Source organism: Botryllus schlosseri, chromosome 1 (genome assembly GCF_051294905.1).
Source record: "Botryllus schlosseri isolate E-star chromosome 1, Bs_hap1, whole genome shotgun sequence".
NCBI lineage: Eukaryota > Metazoa > Chordata > Ascidiacea > Stolidobranchia > Styelidae > Botryllus > Botryllus schlosseri.
This window is the reverse complement of record NC_137236.1, coordinates 12,357,519-12,377,769: the sequence shown is the minus strand read 5'-3', so window position 1 is coordinate 12,377,769 and position 20,251 is coordinate 12,357,519. Positions and strand designations below refer to the sequence as shown.

Below are 20,251 nucleotides of genomic sequence, written 5' to 3'. Positions count from 1 at the left end.
GGTGGGTTATTAGCTAAAATCAAGGAGGAAACGATAACCCCTCCTTTCACGTGAGGAGGGAACATGCCATACAGCACCAAAGAAGGTGTAATACACCTCCCCACGTCCGAAAATACATCTTCTACCTCCCAAAACCCTCCTATAATGTGAATTATTAGCTTTTGTTGCCTCCTCACACTTATACTCCTATGAGCTGTAACGGCGGACGCACAAATTTATAATTAGTGGAATTCATATTTTCAGTTTTTACCCTCATATAAAGATCGTTTTCAATACCGAGCTATCGTTGTCGTTGTGACAGTATGTGTAACGTATACCGTATAAAGTTTGATCTATAATTCAGATATTGTTATGCGGGGTATCGAGATAATATTAGTTTAAATTAATGCAACGCGTCGGTTATTTGCGCGGCGATTCCGTGAAGTCAGAGTCAGCTGTGTTTCCGCGGGAACCATATTCTCACGGGAAACCCCGTTCAACCTCAGAATTTCATAAACACTGATGGTACGACTTAAATCTTACTATCCTATTCAGTCAATTTTTAGTCTGTACTCAGTAATGATAGTTATAATATTTATTTCGTGCGCTAGTAAGTAAGACACGCACTAAAAGCGAAGATACTAATATCTCAAGCTGATTGATTACTGATCAGCCATGTCGGTTACACTTTAGTGACTCACCGACCGAGCCTCGAAGCAGAAAGATCGAAGACACCGCGACCGCGACGGCGGCGCATGTCTTGCAGTTCATTATGAGGCGAATTCTTAACAGTTAGTTGCGCTTATTCTTACTACTGTTCAGGCAATAGTTGTACGTTTTAGAATAGGAACTGATTCGTCCTATTAAGGAATGCGGTATGAATGCATACTGTTCTCGCTCGCATATACCCGTATATAGTTGCTCGATCGTTCCTGTCGTTGTCGGCTGTCTGACGGCCCGCCGCCATATTGGAGATCACGACACGTGATGAAATGGACGGTGAGACGATAATGGACTCATAAAGTGTATATTGCATGCTTCAAACTACCTACGTCTTCGTGTGTCTCGGAACGGAAATGTTCGGAACTAACAGCCGACGGACAATTACCCTCAACATATAGTCGAAGCTATAGTACGTAGATATTTCGTAATCAATAAATAGACCCGACATTTGCCGTCTCGAGGGATTAGGGATTAATAAAAAAGTATTTATTATTGAAAATCCAAGCATATGTAAAAATATGGTGGAAAATATATGCATTTTCTAATATGCTCAGAATTAGGGTTATACGTCCTTACGAGGATTTGACATCCTTTTTCAAGAAATCGAAAAAAATTACCTTTTCGTCATTAAACCTAACAATATTTCACATACAACATTATATATCACCCGTTGTATTGTCCGCATGTCGGGCAATATAGCGATTTATTACACACGGCCTCACAGAAGCCAGCATGCCATCGGAGGTGGTGATCAGCCAGCACTCGCTAGTGAGTTTCCGGCTGGGCTGTATGCGCCAATATCTAAAGTCCTCCAGAACTGATTCCAATCAAACGGCAGAAGTTGTCATCGAGTTAATGATGGACCTTCATCTCCTACTTGGAGTTTCTCGTTCTCGACATGTCGCCGCTTTGTACGCAGGAATTTTTAAGCCGCCTTTTTAAGCGACCGGAACGCTTTTCACATCTACGTTTCAAGTCTTTTCGCAGTCTCGAGTCTACTGCTAATCTACTTTTTAAAACTGCCTGACAACTTTAAGCAACTTCCTTCCCTTCTTTCAGGCAGTCCTTGTCATGGCGACTTATGCTCGTGATAAAGTACAAATTTCTTGTGCATCGTTTTTGTGGACAACTTAACAATTACGTTGGATTGTCAGTAAACTTTGAAAAAATTTTATCCTTACTTTAACTTTATTCACTCGTAACAATACTTCTATACGTTGGAACTGAGCCAAAATTGGTGTGCATGGTGTTTTTAATAGACCTAACGATTTTATCAAGTCGCATATTAAATTTGACAAAAAAATAGTTTTGAACAGTTTTTGCTCTCGACATGTCGTTGGAAATGGTGGCTTATATGCAGAAATTTTGAAGCCGCCTTTGTAAGCGGCTGGATCGCTTTTCACAACATGTGGCTAGTTGGATGCTGCCAATATAGTTTGCATTCAACGACCGACTTCTGGTGGAATACCAAAGTTCAATATGGTTGATTCATTATGCGTACCAATTCTATCTCCATACGTACATACTGCAATACGTCTTTTTCGTCGAGGTTCACTAGGGCAGTAGCCGGTAAAGTACAGGGATTCCCTTCGCGGTTTTCCGAAGCGGCCATGAAGTGGATTAGAGTGAACTAATATCGTTCATTTTGGCAATGTAGATGAAGATTGACTAGTGCCATTGGAGGAGACAAACAACAAATGCCCATCATTACTACAACAACGTGAAATCTATATCAGTGGTCGGGAAAGTATGGCTCACGAGTCATATATGGCTCATTTGGGATAAGATATGGCTCTTTGACATATTTTTAATTTTGTAGGCCTACTGAATTTTACCGATATTGCATCAGCTTGTTGATGAATTTTCATAACGGCCAGAATAAATATTCTCGTGGCAGCATGAACATGTATTTGAGAGGTCAAGACAGTGGCGTATCCAGGACTAAGCGCTCTGACCCATTGTTCCCTTCAATATTTGACCAGTCTGCGCATACTTACCAGCTCACTGCGCAGACCCTTGGACAACAGTGCGTAACGACTAAAAAAGGTCATCACTTCGACCTTTTTGTGCGCAGCTTAGATTTTCTGTGCACATACAGCGTGTCAGCACTGCGCACTTGCGCCCGTGCGCATCTCAGTGGGAACATTGCTCGGTTCCCATTACAAAATCCCCAAATTTAAGCTGATAGCAGATATCAGACATGGGGACGCCTATATGGCAGTCTAGTTTTCTAATACACATTGTATTCCTAATCCATGCCGAAAAATGAACTGCCTTGGAAGCAATGTTCCCTCTAATTTTTCAAGAGCCTGCGCAAACATGCCAACTCACTGCGCAGGCCCTCGGACAACAGTGCGCAAACACCATCCAATAGGGTGATAAAACTAACGACTGGGGCTTCGCCCCCCAGACCCCCCTACGGCTCTAGGCTTCTTCCGGTACTTATCATGTACATGGGGTGCTCATTTAGTAGTAGCGTCCCTAAACGCGCGAATCGCGAAAAAAATTATATAAATTATATATAATTCATGATTGCATCGGCCAATACGATCGGGAATTGCATATATATTTAAATCGCCAAAACGTACTAAAGTAAAAGACGTACACGATTTGAAATTGGTATTTCATAACTGTAAAATAATGTTCCCTCGATATGGCATTTGTCTTGTTGTGGGACTCGGATCGCCAGGACAGGAACATTCGGCGCCAGCCATTTAGGCGCCCATGGACATGGACAATCACATATATATTTGTATTTATTGAGTTTCGGTCAGCACCGGGGCAGTCTTTTTCGCCCAAGGGTTTCTCGCTGCTGATCGTTCTGGCGCACTTCTTGGAATCGCATGTTACATAGCCTTGGCGCGTCATGGTGCGATAATGGCCGAAGCCCGACTGACCATTTCTTTAAATCATGCCTAATTTTTGTTGGAAAAGGGTACCCAATAATCAGATATCTCACAATAATAAAATGCGCGTAGCGCGAAAAAAAATCCTTGAAAATTTCAAAAAGTACACCATGATTTTTATTAATTCTCGAAATAATTTTGGACCCCCTTCGAGCTCGGCCCCTTCAATTTGGGGTTTGGGGTGCGAAAGTAACGGTCCTGAGTAAATCTTACGCAATGTTCATGCCACGCGAAAAATACTATCATTCGTTAGTTTCTCGCAGATTATAACTTCGAGGTAGCCCATTGTTGTTTATAACTTTGTTAAACCATGTTATTTCGCCATTCCCAGAAAATAATGCGCTATTGAAATGATATTAGTATCGCTGACGTGTACGAGGCCATACTAAAAAAATATCTTCCATGAGGCGCAGGTGAGTGTGAACTCTCATTTCTTCACGGGGCGCAATAGTTACCTTTGCGTGGCGCACTTGTACCTCGGTTTCAGACTTCAGTGATAACACTATTTGGCCTTGGCAATGTTACATCTTAATTTTCACGAATCTGCGCGCCTGCGTGGTCCATTGGACGACATTGCGCAACAACAACAAAAAAAAACATCATTTCTGATTTTTGTGCGCAGCGTAGATTTTCTGTGCGCAGAGACCGTTTCAGCACTCCGCATTTTCGCACGTGCGCAGCTTAGAGGGAACATTGCTTGGAAGTGAGATTCCAAATGTAAATACGAATTGCAAACTACGCTTCGCTATCCTCGTTCTTCATAGGTAAGTAGCTTTCTATTACTGCTGTTAAAAAGTAGGCGTGTATAGTGCAACTTTTATGTTACCGCTGGATATTTGGTCGATCAATATTTAGATTTTCGGAATCGGTGCTATATTTATATAAGATTAATACCAGTTATTATAAATTCTGATCTATTTACCATGAAGTCAGTGAAGGTGAAAGGTGAAGAGCCTCATTCTACTCTACTTCGTCGTATTATAAACAGCATTCATCACTGTGATTCGTTCAATCCCTATATACGGCCGCAAACCAAACTTTGCGCTGATTGGTCGAGAAACAATGGCAATGGATACGGCGCAGCAACGGTGAACGCTGTATTTACTTAAGGCTAGTTGGCACTACGATGTATTCCTATAGCCGTTTAGATTGTATAAAAACGACAAGATTACAGTTAAATGTTTATTTATTCATCAATAACAGAATAGGATATGAAATATTCAGTAACATATACTAAAATATAATGTCGAAATACTGCTGCGTTCATAACTGCAGTACCACTATAATGACTATCAACTGAGGAAGAACATATCTTTCCATTCATTTCCCTCCGATGCAGACGACATAGGAAGGCTTCCAGCCCACTTCCACAAACTTAATTTGCTCCTCATCGCCGACCTCACTGCAATTGCAGTGACGACTTAAAAAGCCAAGAAATCACAGTGAGCCGAGCTACAAGTCGGCAGCAAAAGACCCGATGAATCGCGAGCGAGTGCATGAGAGAGTGGAAAGAATGTCAAAGACAAGAAGAAATGCATTGATCGGTTCGCATACTGTCATGTCGTGGGGCACAGAGCCTTACAGGCTAAAAGCGCCACTGCTTTGTACAATGATAATATTAATATTAATTTGCTCTTACAAATTTTGCAGGGAAGATTTTGCTGCTGTGGTATTATAGTCTACACACCAATACAGTTTAAAAAATCACGTATAAAGCGGTGCGATTCCCAGTCACAATCTCAGTGGTTAAGCATAAGATACGCGCATTGCAAAAAGGTGGAGCCTGAACTCCAGGCCGTGTCACCTTTCTTCCTCCAATGTTCTGGATGCTGCACACGCAAATCCTACATTGTCATCAGTTGATCCGGATCTAGAATCCCGATCTTGTAGCCTTGAAATGGAATTTTCAACGCCATCACATGAATCTTAGGGTTAGAATCAGCGCTTTGGAGCAGCCGTAAATTAAAACTTCTCCAGCTCCGGCTCCGGAGCTTTCTTCTATCATACATTACCTCCGGCTCCAGCTCCGGAGCCGCATTATTAACACTGCTCCGACTCCAGCTCCGGCTCTGAAATTATCGAATGGACCTGTCTATAGCAGGGGTGGCCAACCCGCGGGCCAAATTTGGCCCGCGAGAGGGTTTTGCGTGGCCCGCGAGGTAATTTCCTATTATATTATCGAAAATGAATTGCTCAGATTGTGAACTTGCAATGCCAACAAAAAATTACAAGTCTGGTTGCGACAATTGGGATGTTGATGACTAAAATATCAGTTCCGCCGCATTGGCAGATCCAGGGTCCAGTCACCTTTTCAGTAAATCGTCGTACAGTACAATAAACTAAAATAGTAGGTTGGCCATTCCTGCTCCATATAGATAACTAATCTACCCATAGGTTACCCATAGGCTCATAACGTGAATAAATTTCAACCTTATGTTTGACTTTTGTCTTTAATCTTGGTGATTACATATATTGCAGATAATTTTTCATCTTCACCCAGTCCGCGTGATCAGATTTACTGTACTGTTAGGGATGAGGGAAGTGGTTACTTCAGATATCAATCACAGGACTACTCCGCGCCTAGGCTGTGATATATATTGATGGTTTAGGGCGACATACTGATGTCATTTTCGGCAAAGGTCGGGTAATACAGTTCGGGAAGTAGTATGTTGACAGGAATATTCAAAAGTCTTGGTACATTTGTCGTGGAGAAGTAATGGCAGGGGCTGAAATGCTAATATTTTGCATAAATTATACATATTTTTGTCTCTGCGCTACGGCTACCCATTGAAAAGTATATATTTCATTATACTAAATCGCACGAGGCGCGAAAAATATTCAAGTTGTTAGAAATCGCCCTCATATTCAATAATTTTTGTTGATTCGCGAAATAATTTTCTGCCTCTTCAAGCTACCCCCCACTAATTAGTGGGTTTGCGGTGAGGTCAAATTATTGCTACCATAACGTCACGAATGTTCAATTGTGACGTGACATTTTATTGACATGTATGACTCTTTAGTAGTTAAAATGGATTTAAAAGGATTGAGCACTTCACATAACATTGAGAATATAAAGGGGTCTTGTGTTCTGTGTTCTGTGGCATAGAATTTCCCAAAATATGACATTTACGCATCCTCCGAGGACACTTGCAATTTATTTAAAAAAGAGGACAGATTCTCTTAAAAGAGAGCATATGGTAACCCTGGAATAACATCTGAGTAAATCACGGTTATATACGATTCGTACCAACAGCCGCTAAGTTCGAACGATGTGTCGCCATGTTTTATTGGAGTGGTATAATATTTTCACTTATGTAATCGGGGCTGGGGGGGTCATTTCTTACATCTGTACAGTATATGGGTAGTCATCAAATTCACAATATTTTAGGTAGTTGGGCGATGTAAGGATTCGGAAAATCAATGAAATATATGATGGACTACTATCGTAAGTTTGTATTTGTATTTTATTGAACAATTTCTGGCGCTTATCGCTGATAAGATCATTTGCTCCCGATCATGAATATTATCCTTTTTGCTTGGTCTTTTCCTGTGGAACGATTTCTCAGGACGACTTCCAGTCACACTCTCATTCACGTCTTCCACTCTCTCTCTGGCACGCGTCCTCATCAGAGTCATTTGCAGCCTATTTTCGTAAGCTCGACTTTACTTGCTTCATCCGGGCTTTTCGTACGACACTGCATATGGGTGTCAGGATGCATAGTGAGGTCAGCGATGAGGAGCCCAGATCAACCTCCGACACATAGAAACATGGCAGAGCCGAGACTCGAACCAGCAACCATTGGTGTCGTGACTGCAGTGTTTTACCAACTGCACCATTCGCTTCCCCACTATCGTCAGTTACTATCGTCAGTTACTATCGTCGGCCAAAAAAGACAAAATTGGTAATTCCACTCAACTCTCTGGTATCTAATAATCGTTTGGTATATTATATATTTTCTAGGACTTAGAACAGACGTTGCTCCCTATCATTCTTAAAATTCAACAACGTTATTGGCATGACCTGCAGCATTTGATCGTTTAGCTCAGTGGTGCCCAACCTTTTTCGACTCATTGCCCCCTTTTCCAACTCCAGACCGATCATCGCCCCCCAAATATTGGAAACCGAAAAATGGGCATACAGACTGAAATCACAGGCGAGTTGACTAAGAAAAAAGGTCAACTTTTCGGCTCGGCCTCGAAATCACACTTTTCCAGCTAAATTTTGGTGATTTGACTAACAAAAAAGGTGATTTCTCCGACTTGATTCCAAAAGGACCGTAACAGCACTCCGTCAGCCCCCCCCCCAATACGTTGGTCTTGACCCTCCTCCATAGGGCGATAAAGCAAAGTTCTGCACCCCTCAGACCCAACTCCCCCGATACCTCTTTACCGCAACTTCTCAGCACAAATTTTTGGACTCTTTAGTTAGACGGCTTACTTCGCGCGAAGCGCGAAAAATTTCTATCATTCATGATTGAATCGGTCAATATGATCAACATATTCGGACGGACCCGTGGGTATAATGACTTCGTTACGTAATGACATTTCGTGGCCTGTCTGTTATGTCAAAAGATATTCAAATCGCCCATACGTACTAAACTAAAAGACGCACACGATTTCAAATTGGTATTTCTGCACTGGCAATTAATTTTTCTCTGCGAGATGGCATTTTTTGTGGGGTTTTGATTGCCAGGACCGAAACATTTGGCGCCAGCCGTTTAGGCGCCCATGGACAATTATATCGAAGTCGGTCAGCATAAAGGCAGTCCTTTTCCGCCGAGGTTTTCTCATTCTGGCACACTTCTCGGAGTCGCATGTTACATGGCCTGAAACTTTATATGTCTTGGTGCGATAATGGCTGACGCCGAGATGCCCATTTCTATAACTCATGCGTATTATTTCTTGGAGGAAGGGTAACCAATAAGCGATGAATATGCGACCACGAAATGGCGCGCAGCGCGAAATTTTTTGGAAAAAGTTGCCTTAATTTCCAAAATAATACTTTATAATTTATTTAATGTTAACTCACGAAAAAACTGTGGGCCCCCCATCCCAATTGAGGGTTTGGGTGTGGCAGTTATGTTCATGAACGCCAATATAACCATTTCAACGCGCAATCGCCCCCCTATCGCCCCCTTCGTCCATTTTCGCCCCCCTATCGCCCCCTTGGCTATTTTCGCCCCCCTGGACCGACAAATCGCCCCCTGGGGGGCGATATCGCCCACGTTGGGAACCACTGGTTTAGCTGAATCAAAGACTGTGATCACAATGGGTATGAATACGTATACCACAGTTATATAGGCATACAAACATGTCTATCAGAAAAAGTATATACAAAATATCTGTATATGCACATTCACTTGGATTTCGGAATTGATAAGAGGTTAATACATCAGATCATGTAAGTCAGCTTGGTGAAGTTAATACAAATCGATTGAAAATTATCCTAGGAATAGTGTTAAAACAATGTTTTATTCAATGTCTGTAAATCTCATGTGCCATTCCTCTTTGGACAATACGTTTATTTGCGGAGCCCTCCGCAATATATCTTCAGTACGAATACCGTCACATTCTTCCACGTAAATCTTCTTCGCCTGGATAGTTGAAACTAAATCCAATATCGCTGTGATTGAATTGGTAGCAACAGCCAATCGTTTGATCTGAGTCAACAGAACGAGCCAGTTAGTAATCGAAAAGGTGTCAGTCAGACTGAATATTAATAGAGGGCTCAGTATGGTCATACCAACAGCCTATTCCGTTGCGTTTTTGTAGTTTCATAACGAGAAGTCATTCTCAATTGTTTTAATGTTTCGCTTCAGTTTCTTACATGGTCTGTTATGCCAATCTTCTGTTTTAGATACCATACTACTTCAGACAGACCGGTCCGCGTAGAGACCAGCAATCACTTGTAGTCAGAAGCGTTCGATATATATAGTCCGCAGTCGAACAGTCTGCGAATTTATGTGATATTGTGTTTGTATGCAAAACCTGAAAGCCAACAACCACAAAACTGTTATTTAGCACATTTGTCATTTACTCTGCAGGGACACAGTTGCCACATCTTAAGCATTTTGTTTTAAATTTGCGGCATGAATTCCACATCTACTTGAGTAGGAACGCTGACGCTGGCCATGTATGTAGTGACCAAACGAAGAAAATCAATAATCTCGATCGGGTGTTCTGCAACGCCTCTACATGGGTGTTATGCGTTGCTGCACAAAGTACGATTTTCGTGCGCTACCCCAGAAGGCACAAAAAAGGTTGTAAACGTGAGCAGGACACTCTCCTCTACAGGGATATTTCTACATATGTATTGGTGTATTTGACTCGTGTTCGCCCGTAGGAAATGGTGTAAAAGAAATTATTTTGACGGGAAACTGCCGACGGTCCAATTTGAAAGTCATACGATGTGGCATATTTGGTAAATACAGTTATTGTACATCGATGCATTTACAGCGCACGATGTAATAATATGTCGAAATACCTTCGACTCTTGTTTCATGGCAAATATATATTGATGTATTCACTTCCTATGGCACGGCCCAAATTGTAAACTATGAATGAACCCGCTTATTCGGGACAGCAGGACACAGAATAACCCGGATATTTTTTGCAATCGGCGAAACTGTTAGAGAAAGGAACGTAACAAAAGTCATAAAATGACACGTTAATAATTCCCGGTGATAATTTTCGCTCAATTCGTGCACAGGTTCGGCATTCATGTCGTTTAGTTATGACACAACAACAGTTCGCTATAGAATTGCGTCCTGCGTATAGACAGAATGGTGAAGGAAATACCGTTTCATCCCTAGCAACAATAGTTGATACTGAATTTGAAGAATTACTGTCCTGGGGTCTGTTTCATGCCATCAATGCCAATTGCTGCAGTATTTCGCAGCAGCAATGCATATGTTACGCAGTCGTTCAATATTTTTCTTCCGTTGTTTGCCTGCTTTACTTATGACCATCAATCGAATTTTCTGCTTAATTCGAACACTGCTGTGTTGATGCCAAATGTAAGTGAAACCAAAGTGTCGAAATTAAGCGTAGTCGACTGCATAGCAACCGGTCGCACGCCATAGGGAAACTCGATTGATCATGACAGTCGAATTTTTCATCGATATTTCACTAATGCCATGACAGTATAGCCATTGCGAAACGTGTAGCGTGCTAGATACTGATATTTTTTACTGACATGTCCTCGATAATATCACCGGATATAATATATAAGAAGCATATCCGAATGAATCATAGTTGCCTTTAATATGACGTATATGTAAACGGATCCTCTAAATTTTGTTCCGGTCGTCATTTGCTTCATTGATTGTATTATAGCTTACTCAGGCCTGGTGTTGAAGGCACTTGTACAGCGGTTCTCAGCCGGGGGTTTCAGGACCCCTAGGGGTCTACGAAGCAATTTCAGGGGGTCCGCGAGACCTCTAAATTTTTTGAATGGTTGATAACCTAATTTTCATTTTATTTTTTAATTAGAGAAAGCATTATAGTCAGTTTCACACCACCACTGCTAAAACCTCATGACTCATATCATCATAATATTCGTCTGACATGAACTATCGGAGTGTGGGAGTTCATTTTCATTTCCAATTTCCATTAACCTGCTGATACTAACATATTGCTGTTTAGAGACGTTTTGTTGGGGTTTGTGAAAAAATAAAAATAATGAGATAGTAACGTCAATCAGGGTGACTTCGTAATGTCTGCGAAACCTTCTCGATTTGAAGTTGTCAGTCTCAACAAATTAGTGTACAGTCGTTTGAAATAAAAATTCCCGAAGAATTTTCCTAATTTGTCCCAATGCAGGGATTGAAACCTCGCTAAGAAATCAATTTCATCCTGTGATATACACAACCATGATTTGAACAGCTTCTTGGAGGTACGGAACTTCGATATACAATTGAACAGTATTCATATTGAAATGAACTCAAATATTTTCAGCTGACACTCGTCATAAATCGGACAATGTAATCCCTGCGCTTAGAGCTCGCCTATTCGATTTGGTGCATTCTTATTGCGGATTCCCTATATCGACAAGGCCGGTTTTTTGACGAACAAGGAGATCTTCGTTGCTATCAAAGCATTACGCTCCAATCGTGAAATTCATATCACCACTTACATTTGTATGCAGTCTTGTCTTGTTAATGTTCAATTGTTCATGGTCGAAAATGTTTGCTCGTAAATATATATGTAAACCGGAATTGAACAAGTCGTTTCATGACAGTCTTTCTCAGGTTGGAAAACTTGTATCCATTATTTGGCGCATAAAATTTGTCTATACTTTTAGATTAGGATTTCACTTTTACGGTAGACACTCTGTGTCAGCCGATCACAATGCCGTCGCGGGCCCAATCTGGCCCGCGGTCTGTATGTTGCCCGTCGCTGCGCTAGATAATAATATAATAAAATAAGAATAAAATATATGTTTCTTCATTTTGACGCCATAAATGTTACAATCACACCAAAAGTATCGTCGGAAGCGTTATGCGTTAATATTGCATTAGCCTCCATCTATCTTTGCGGAAATGGATTTCTGCACTATGCGTTCATATCAAAATTAAGACGCGGATTTTCAAGACACGACCACGTACTTCAAGAAATACAGCAGCAACATTGGCTTTGAAATAATAGAAGTCTACCAATTTTTAAAAATAATTTGTATGATGTTATATTTTCAAGAAAAATCATTATTTTGCTGTTTATCACAAGCCTATACAGTTCATAGTTGCACAAGACAGACATGAAAATTGCACCATAATGGAGCTAAAATTGAACTAAAACTTGAGGGGGTCCTCGAGGGTCCGTGACGGTCAAAAGGTTTCCGCGAAGCCAAAAAGGCTGAGAACCACTGCCGTAGTATATAGTCAAGCGTCATGAAACTCTTTATGCACACTTACATGGGATAGCAATTTCTAAATGCGATATTAGTGGTCGGAATTGTATGAGCACAGTCAGATGAATTGCATTTGCACAAGATGAGACAAACGAACTGGGCTATGTTCAGGAACAGTAGCAGACATCACATAATCTCTACTATTTATTCTCTGGTTGGGCTAAGACATGCTGGTTTTAGCGTTGAGAAGACAAGAATACCGAGTAGCATCTGCAACGTCAAGTTATGGTAATTTTTCTGGTGTAACTCTTCCAAGGAACGCTAAAGCTGAAAGTAGAAGTCGGATGGCCGACATATCTTACCTTGTATTGATGAAGCCCCTTACCGATCGATGTTATGGTATCGAGACTTAGCCAATTAAAATTCAGCAAAACCAATTCTTCGAAACCGGATGAAGCAATGAGGCCTCCAAGAGACTCCGCAAATGCCTTTCCTTTCAACCGGCCAATCGCAACATCCAACGACTTTTTCTAAAAATCCATTACTGGCTTTAATAAAACAATTGTTATTGTAATATGCATCTGTGGGTTTATATTTAGAAAATAATAATAAAAAAAATGGTCAATCTAATCAGCCATCATAACATTTTAAAAATATATGCTTTATCTCAATCAGAAAAGTGGCTATCAGACAAGGAGACTTTCTGTGTGATTTCGAATAAAATACAACTATCATCCAGACGTCATCTGCGCATTGCTTGGCTTCCTCAAAAACTGTCAATATTGGTGCTAACTAAAACACACCCATGTACGACACCGCATAAACTGTACACAGTCGATCGATTATAAATTAAGTTTAGTAATCAGAAGTGTACTGTGAAGGCCTGTGAATTATAATACTTTATAAAACGTGAATTACTGCAAAATGTCACCGCTTTATCCCGACTCTCCAATTACATACCTTTTTACAATACTTCTGTGGTGTTAACTAAGAAAAAGGTCATCTTTCTTAGTCAACTCCCGAATTACCCGCTTTTACCCTTATTTCAGAGATGTTGATTTAAAAAAATGTCATCTTCTCCATCTCTGCTCCCAATCTACCCGTCGCGCCGTATTTTCGTTGATTGTGCATTCAACGCGTATCGTCTTGGTGTTGTTTCTTTCCTTGCGGTTTACGCAAGACTTGTAAAATTTATAGGACAGTAGCACCAACGGGTTGAAATTTGCAATTGAACCCTCGAATTGGGCCTGGTCATCAATCAATGACAAATCATGGTGTTCAACGAGAAACCTAATAACTAATTGCGCCAGCGCAGGTCACAATCATTTCCGTGCTAACAATGATAGAATACGGCTCTTCCATATATATTGTAAAGGCTAGCAACAGCTGCAGACTTTGGTCAAGAAAATGTCGTCGAGTTTTTTGAGCTTCCTTAAATTCTCATCAGCCCTTGTTGGAACTGCTCCGCACTGCTTACATTGCTTAGGTGTCATACCCACCTGCATCAAACACCTTGCAGCAGCCGTGGAGACGCATCGTATCACCACACAATAATAACCACCATTCGATCGCCTACATTTCATTGTGACGCCATAAATTCATATTATTGAAGGTATGTGTTGTGGCTCGTTTCAAGCTAAGATTTTTGCTATGGTAGGGAAAAATGTTGGAATATTTTTGTATCACAGATTCCAGATGCTCTTTAGCGCCAACTAGCGGATTTCAAAATAAGGTATGAGCGCATTGTAGATCAACATGACGTCACACCAGCAAGCTTTGTCTATCGACTCGAGGTGGTCACGATCACGTTCAGGAGTATGTGGTTGTGTGTTGAAAGTTGTGACCAGGGCCGAAGTCACATGTTTTCAGCCCCTCGCCCCAAAACATCTGATTTGAATGAATTATGTCAATAATATTAGTTCTTCCGTATATTACTATATAATTTGATCCTCTCTCCGCCCACATAATCAGAGTTACCGGTAGAGCTGGTGAAGGATGATGGCTTCCAAAATGCAAGAAGCGTGTTTGTAGATCGTTAAGTCATGTTTACGTCACACCAATAACATTATTTATCAGCCTAATGCCGGTGCGCACTATACACCAATGAGCTATATAAATACCACACATCCGGTGGTTTCCAAACTTTTATAGTCGCGACTTCTTTCCCAACTTAAAATTTGATGGGCTGATTACTAACTAAAGGGCGGCACAATTGCCCAGACTTACTCACGGCCTATTTTGGAAGCTGATTACGTTCAACATCTTCGCGAACTCCAAAATAAAGACAAACTACCCCCAGGTTTAGTACCACTATATTGGAATAATGAGAATGGCCTAAGCCGGCTCAATGAATATACCGTTATCTTGTAATTGTAATTATAATTAGACTTATTTCTGTAAATGAATGTTGTTTTTATTTATTTTTGATCGCAGTTTTTGCGAGGGTGGTGTACACACACTAAAACCAATGTATATGACGCTAAGTTCCGCGCTACGTGAAGAATTACATGTAACATAAATATGCTCAAAAACAACATTGTTTACATTAAATTAGGAAATATTTAAGAGCTTACTTCAAGTCTTCCGGACATTTAGGCATATTTTAGAAATTCCACCCGGACGCAGTTTTAACAGTGAAATTCCGGACATGTGCGGGAAGTAAAGTTCCGGATGTATGGTAACCCTATTATATGCGGCTTACGCATGAAGCATGGGCGATGAGCATATAGTTAGCACATAAGAAGTAATATTATATTAAATAAGTACAAATACAATACAAAAAATCATGATCATTAATTTTATTTTGGACTGTGACCTGCGCACGACAACTGACAACGCCTTTCAACGACTAAGCAATCGATATTGGGGCTAACGCGACACCTTACTACCTGAAATAAAATTTCCTTCTAAAGCTTGATCTACTGGGGACGTCCCTATATAGTCCCGTTCTCCGAGCATCTCGGTTTTGGTAGTGTCTTGTCCACTGCACGCCAAGGCATTATGCCCAATTGCCTATTCATATCAGCTGATTTTCCTTCGATGGAATGCTATTGCCATCGCAGATGCCGTTTCCGCTGGTGGCGAATAGTGGTGTTGAGCATGTGCGAATAGCTGATTTTCAAACGACAGCAATATTTTGAAACTGAAATCAAGTACATCATTTCGAAATGTTTTACATAACGTTCTTGCAAAAATTCCAAATCAAATCGTTATAATGTAAAAGAAAAACTGTATTTTGGACGGGGGGCGAGAAGGTTGACTTTTTTTTGGTCAACCGATCACAAATTTGGAAAAATTTACCGTTTTTTCAAGATTTTTCTCCAGTATTCTGTGTTTGAAAATTTTCAAAAAGTGTTCTCCTTTCCCGATTCAAAAATATGGTAACCCTAAAATAACCGATAATGATTACCTGATTTTTGCTCACAGCTTGCGACATATTCGTTTCATTTTTTGCATCGTGAATCGAGAGTTCCATTTGATACCACGGTTTCGGAAGATAGGATGTGACCGTGAATCTTCGTGCCTAAGTACCACAAAATGTATAACATGTCAAGATATGTATTCCGCGCGCACGAAATAGCACGCACCGCTAAGGCGGCATGGCCTTGTTGTAGGGCTTCAAAATTAGGTACAAACTCGAAATGGCGAATGAAAGAGATGGTAGAGACATTACAATTCCGTATGCTTGTCCCTAAATCCTTCCAAGTCTTCGATGTAAAAGATGGATAGCCGTCGAATATCAACGTTTTTACCTGAAAGGCAGATTAAATGCATTATTATTCATAAGTAAACTAATGATCGTGTAATGACGATTCTAGAGCATTAATGGACGGCGTTCGATAGTTTGCAGTTGCTTCACTTTGTGTGAATATATTATCTTCTATTGGCATAATTAAGTCACGCCGTTTTTTCTCTTAAAAATATGTTTACAATTGGTGGTAACTTTATGGAGCGTGCGTTGCATGTATTGCCAAGTAGGCATATATACCTGCCACCACGCAAATCTCTGCTTCAACACGTGAGCACGAGCAGCTATGAAATTACGGTAATTGTTTCCGTCGCATGGGACATTTTCACTTTGAGGTCTCCACCAGACTTGGTCAACTAGAAAATCTTCATCTTTTTTAAATTAGATTAGAATTAGAGTTCGAGCTACACAATTTTTCCAAATTAGATTAGAAATAGAATTAATGCTACACATATTTTACCAAATTAAATGAGAATTAGAATTAGAGCATAGGAACATTTCACAAACTAGATTAGAATTAGATTACTTGCATTTCGTTATAATTTAGAGAACAGATATAACATAACTAGAATTGTCCAGTTGTCGTGAGCCAACCGCCCCCTTGAAAAAAACACGTTGTTCTTGTGCTCCCATAGGGTGATAAACCGTACTTATATCTGTTTCCCCACTACTTATCACCGATAATTGTGGGAATGTTTATAGAGAGACAGAATCAGAGCTGCTGGTGTATATTGAGCTATGTGGCAACGATAAACATGTCTGGCTGCTTTTCCTGGTTGCATTCGTCAAACCAAGGTTTGGACTATTGTGCGATACCAAACGCATGCGGCTCGCAGACGTTTATTTTCCGGCCCGCAACATCTGCGATGTTTACACTGGCCAACACATATTTTTAGGAAGACAAAGTAAGTATAGGGTTGGGGGCTCTGAAGGGCACTGATTTCGAATATGGCCTTATTTTTTCAAGTTGGCTCTTATTTTGGAGATAACCTATGGGGCTGTTTCGACTAAAATCTTCCATTATCGCTGTAATCGCTAGATCAGGGGTGGGTAAACTATAGCCCGCATGCGGCCCACCACGCCTTTCGGTGCGGCCCGCGAGAGTCTAAAGAAACTTTTTGAAAATTGTGATAAAATGCGTACTGAAAATCGAATTATTGTAGGAACTTGATTAATATTTTCTTAGTATATTTAACCATGATAATTCTAAGACAGTGGTTTTCAAACTGATGGGCGCGCCCCCCTCGGGGGCGTGAAAGCATCTGAATGGGCGCGAAACTGAGCTCGACCGAACAAAATTTTCATCCAATTCATAATTATTGCTATATATTTACTCTGAAATATATGTTTAAAAATATTTCATCCACAGTCGTAACCTTCCATGCCATCAAACTACCCGTTCGGTTTGCTAGCATCCTGGTTGCGTTTTGTGACATGACGAGAAGGGGGCGCGAAATCTTTTAGCATCAGTTGAGGTGGGCGTGTCTTAAAAAGTTTGAGAGTCACTGATCTAAGGTAAATAATCAATATCACAATGGGATAGCTGCAACGAAATTGACATAATTTGGATCACGAGTTGGATTTCCAATTGGCCACTCCATTTTTAATTAATTCAGTGTTGTTTCCTATAAAAAACGATTCAAGCGTGTCTTAGTTAGATTCGTTTGTATGCGTAGAACTGGGGTATTTATATTTTATCAACACATAGTAGAAGCGTGTTTGAAGCTAACATGGTTATGATGCTATCAGCATTATGTGTCCTGGAACTTAACCAAAAATAAAATTAGTAAATCTATGTACAGATCGTTGTTCGCGGATTTAAATTTCAATCCTGTTCTAAGAATCGGGCCAACCGACCTTCATCTCTATAGTTTAGACAAATTGGTTATTGAGGTCCGCCAGCCTATGAAATCTCGCCACTATATGTTTCTGGCGCGTGTACGATATCATCATAGCAATGTTTGGCTTGTTTTAAATAAGCACTTAGGTATATTATCTCCATGTCCTCACTATATAATCAAATATCAATATTGCGTTTTGGTTAATATTCCCATTTTTATATAGTGTGGCCCGCGAATGGATTCAGATGTTGAATGCGGCCCGCGAGCTCAAAAGTTTGCCTACCCCTAGTATAGGGCAAGCTTGCGACTTTTGCAACTTTGTTTTACAGCTTCCAGCAGCTTCCTAAATCCTCGAAAGATATGTAGAATGCTGTTTTAAGCTGTTTGAAGGAATCTTACAGTGCAACTTTTTGCAACTTTCTCGATTTTTCGTGAAAATATTTTCGATTTTGGTGAAATATACGGTCAAATTCGACTGAAACACCGTAAATCAGCACCGAAATAACGCTTTTACGGGTATTTCGGGAGCTGAGCCGGAAAATTGACCTTTTTTTAGTCAACCGAGCAAAATGTGGTCAAAATGCAACTTCTGCAACTTTTCAAATTTTTTCAAAAATAAATGCGACTTTCCACTGATTTAACTGCCAAAAACTTGCCCTAGTAATCATATTATATCAGATACTAGTTACCGACATTAAATTTCGCGAGGCCAAGATATAACTTGGAAAATATTACCAAAATCTCCAAATGAATAGTGCATAATTACTATTGAATCACATATTAATTTTGGCGCCCCTTCGAGCTCTTGCCACGCCCAATTAAGGGGCGTCATGTGCTGCAGTTACGCCCCTGACGAACGAGTTGATATGATTGCCATTATAGAATCCCAAATCAAAAATCTATATTTTTTACTGTTCAAATATTTTACTCTATTCACCTTCGAGCGATATTGTATTGCATTCAGTAATCGGATATCCCCACTTCGGAGTGCAATACTATCAACCGAAGGCAGGATGACTTCCTCTATTGGCCCCATTTTTGCGATATTGGCAGCTTCGATCCATTTTTTCACGTCCATTTCCCCACACTGTAAATGCGGATTACCGGATTTAGTGACGTCAGGTCAGTTGAATATTTATTCAACATCACCTCTGGTGCTTCCGGAGCAACAGTGCAACGGTAGACGGTGCATTTCATGTTTTGAAAGGTTTCTCGCCATGAATCGGGATCGAAAGAATCGAACTGAACCTTCACGCTTAAGTTTAAGATCTGAAAATGATACAACGGATCGATATTCGTAATTCATGTGCTAGTTGCCCAATATGAATTAAGGATTAACGATGGAGCGAACGTAGGTTCAGGTTCTGTTTGACCTTGGTAAACAAGATGTATAAGCGTTAATATATGAGCCTAATACCTGTAAACTTTTTAGCGGACGAAATAAAGCTATAACAACCTCAATATGATGGTCAAAATAACGTGAATTTTAATTTACGCTTACTCGCAATATCACAATGACAACGAAAAAGAAAATTCAATTCAAAATTAGACGAATCCTGCGTAATCGAGAATCCACTTATTCCCGAAACTTGTTCTTAAAATATTACCGGCCGCTTGTCTGTTTTGGCATATTAAGAACTTGTATCCCTCATCACTACGTGGATCTCACACTAGGGGTGATTATTATTATTATTATTATTATTATTATTATTGGATACGATAGTGGTGCTTTTAGCCAGGTTAAGGCCTTGTGCTCCACGACATTGCAATTACACGGACAGTACACAATGAATTTCATTTTTTCGGGTCTCTGACGTTCTTCCACTCTCGCTTTATCGTCGTATCTTTGCTTCACTTTTTCATTCTTCTTGCACTCTCACAGTCTCTTTCACGCACACTTCATCAGTTGATAATCGTCTCTGTTGCTACCGAATTATAGCTCGGCTCACTGTAGCTGGGCTTTTAATGTCACTGACTAGCAGTGAGGTCGGCGATGAGGAGCCCATAGAACCTCCGACACATAGTAATTAGTCCGAACCGGGATTCGAACCACCACCATTGGTGTCGTGACGCAGGCGCTTAACTCACTGCGCCACTCGCTTCCCCACACTAGGGGTGATGAAAGCATCTGAATTCGCTTGAGAGAAATGAAGTTTCCTGTAGCAGTTAGTAAAACTCGAAAACTTCAGCAAAAATTGAACTCATT

At 40.5% G+C, this 20,251-nt stretch overlaps 2 protein-coding genes across 3 annotated transcripts in view; both read right to left on the bottom strand.

Moving 5' to 3' along the window:
* The window catches only part of LOC145441998 (uncharacterized), a 230,707-nt gene that overhangs the window by 110,000 nt on the left and 100,456 nt on the right, over positions 1-20,251 (bottom strand). The window lies entirely within an intron of this gene.
* LOC145441952 (uncharacterized) overlaps positions 8,889-20,251 on the bottom strand; it is a 42,220-nt gene continuing 30,857 nt past the window's right edge. Inside the window, exons 10-15 of the mRNA XM_080319909.1 lie at positions 19,195-19,314; positions 18,983-19,132; positions 16,044-16,208; positions 15,866-15,979; positions 12,819-12,986; positions 8,889-9,268 (exon numbers count right to left, since the gene is read on the bottom strand). Of these exons, the coding sequence (XP_080176035.1) occupies positions 9,080-9,268; positions 12,819-12,986; positions 15,866-15,979; positions 16,044-16,208; positions 18,983-19,132; positions 19,195-19,314 (906 nt within the window). The 3' untranslated portion in view covers positions 8,889-9,079. The remainder of the gene's footprint in view (positions 9,269-12,818; positions 12,987-15,865; positions 15,980-16,043; positions 16,209-18,982; positions 19,133-19,194; positions 19,315-20,251) is intronic.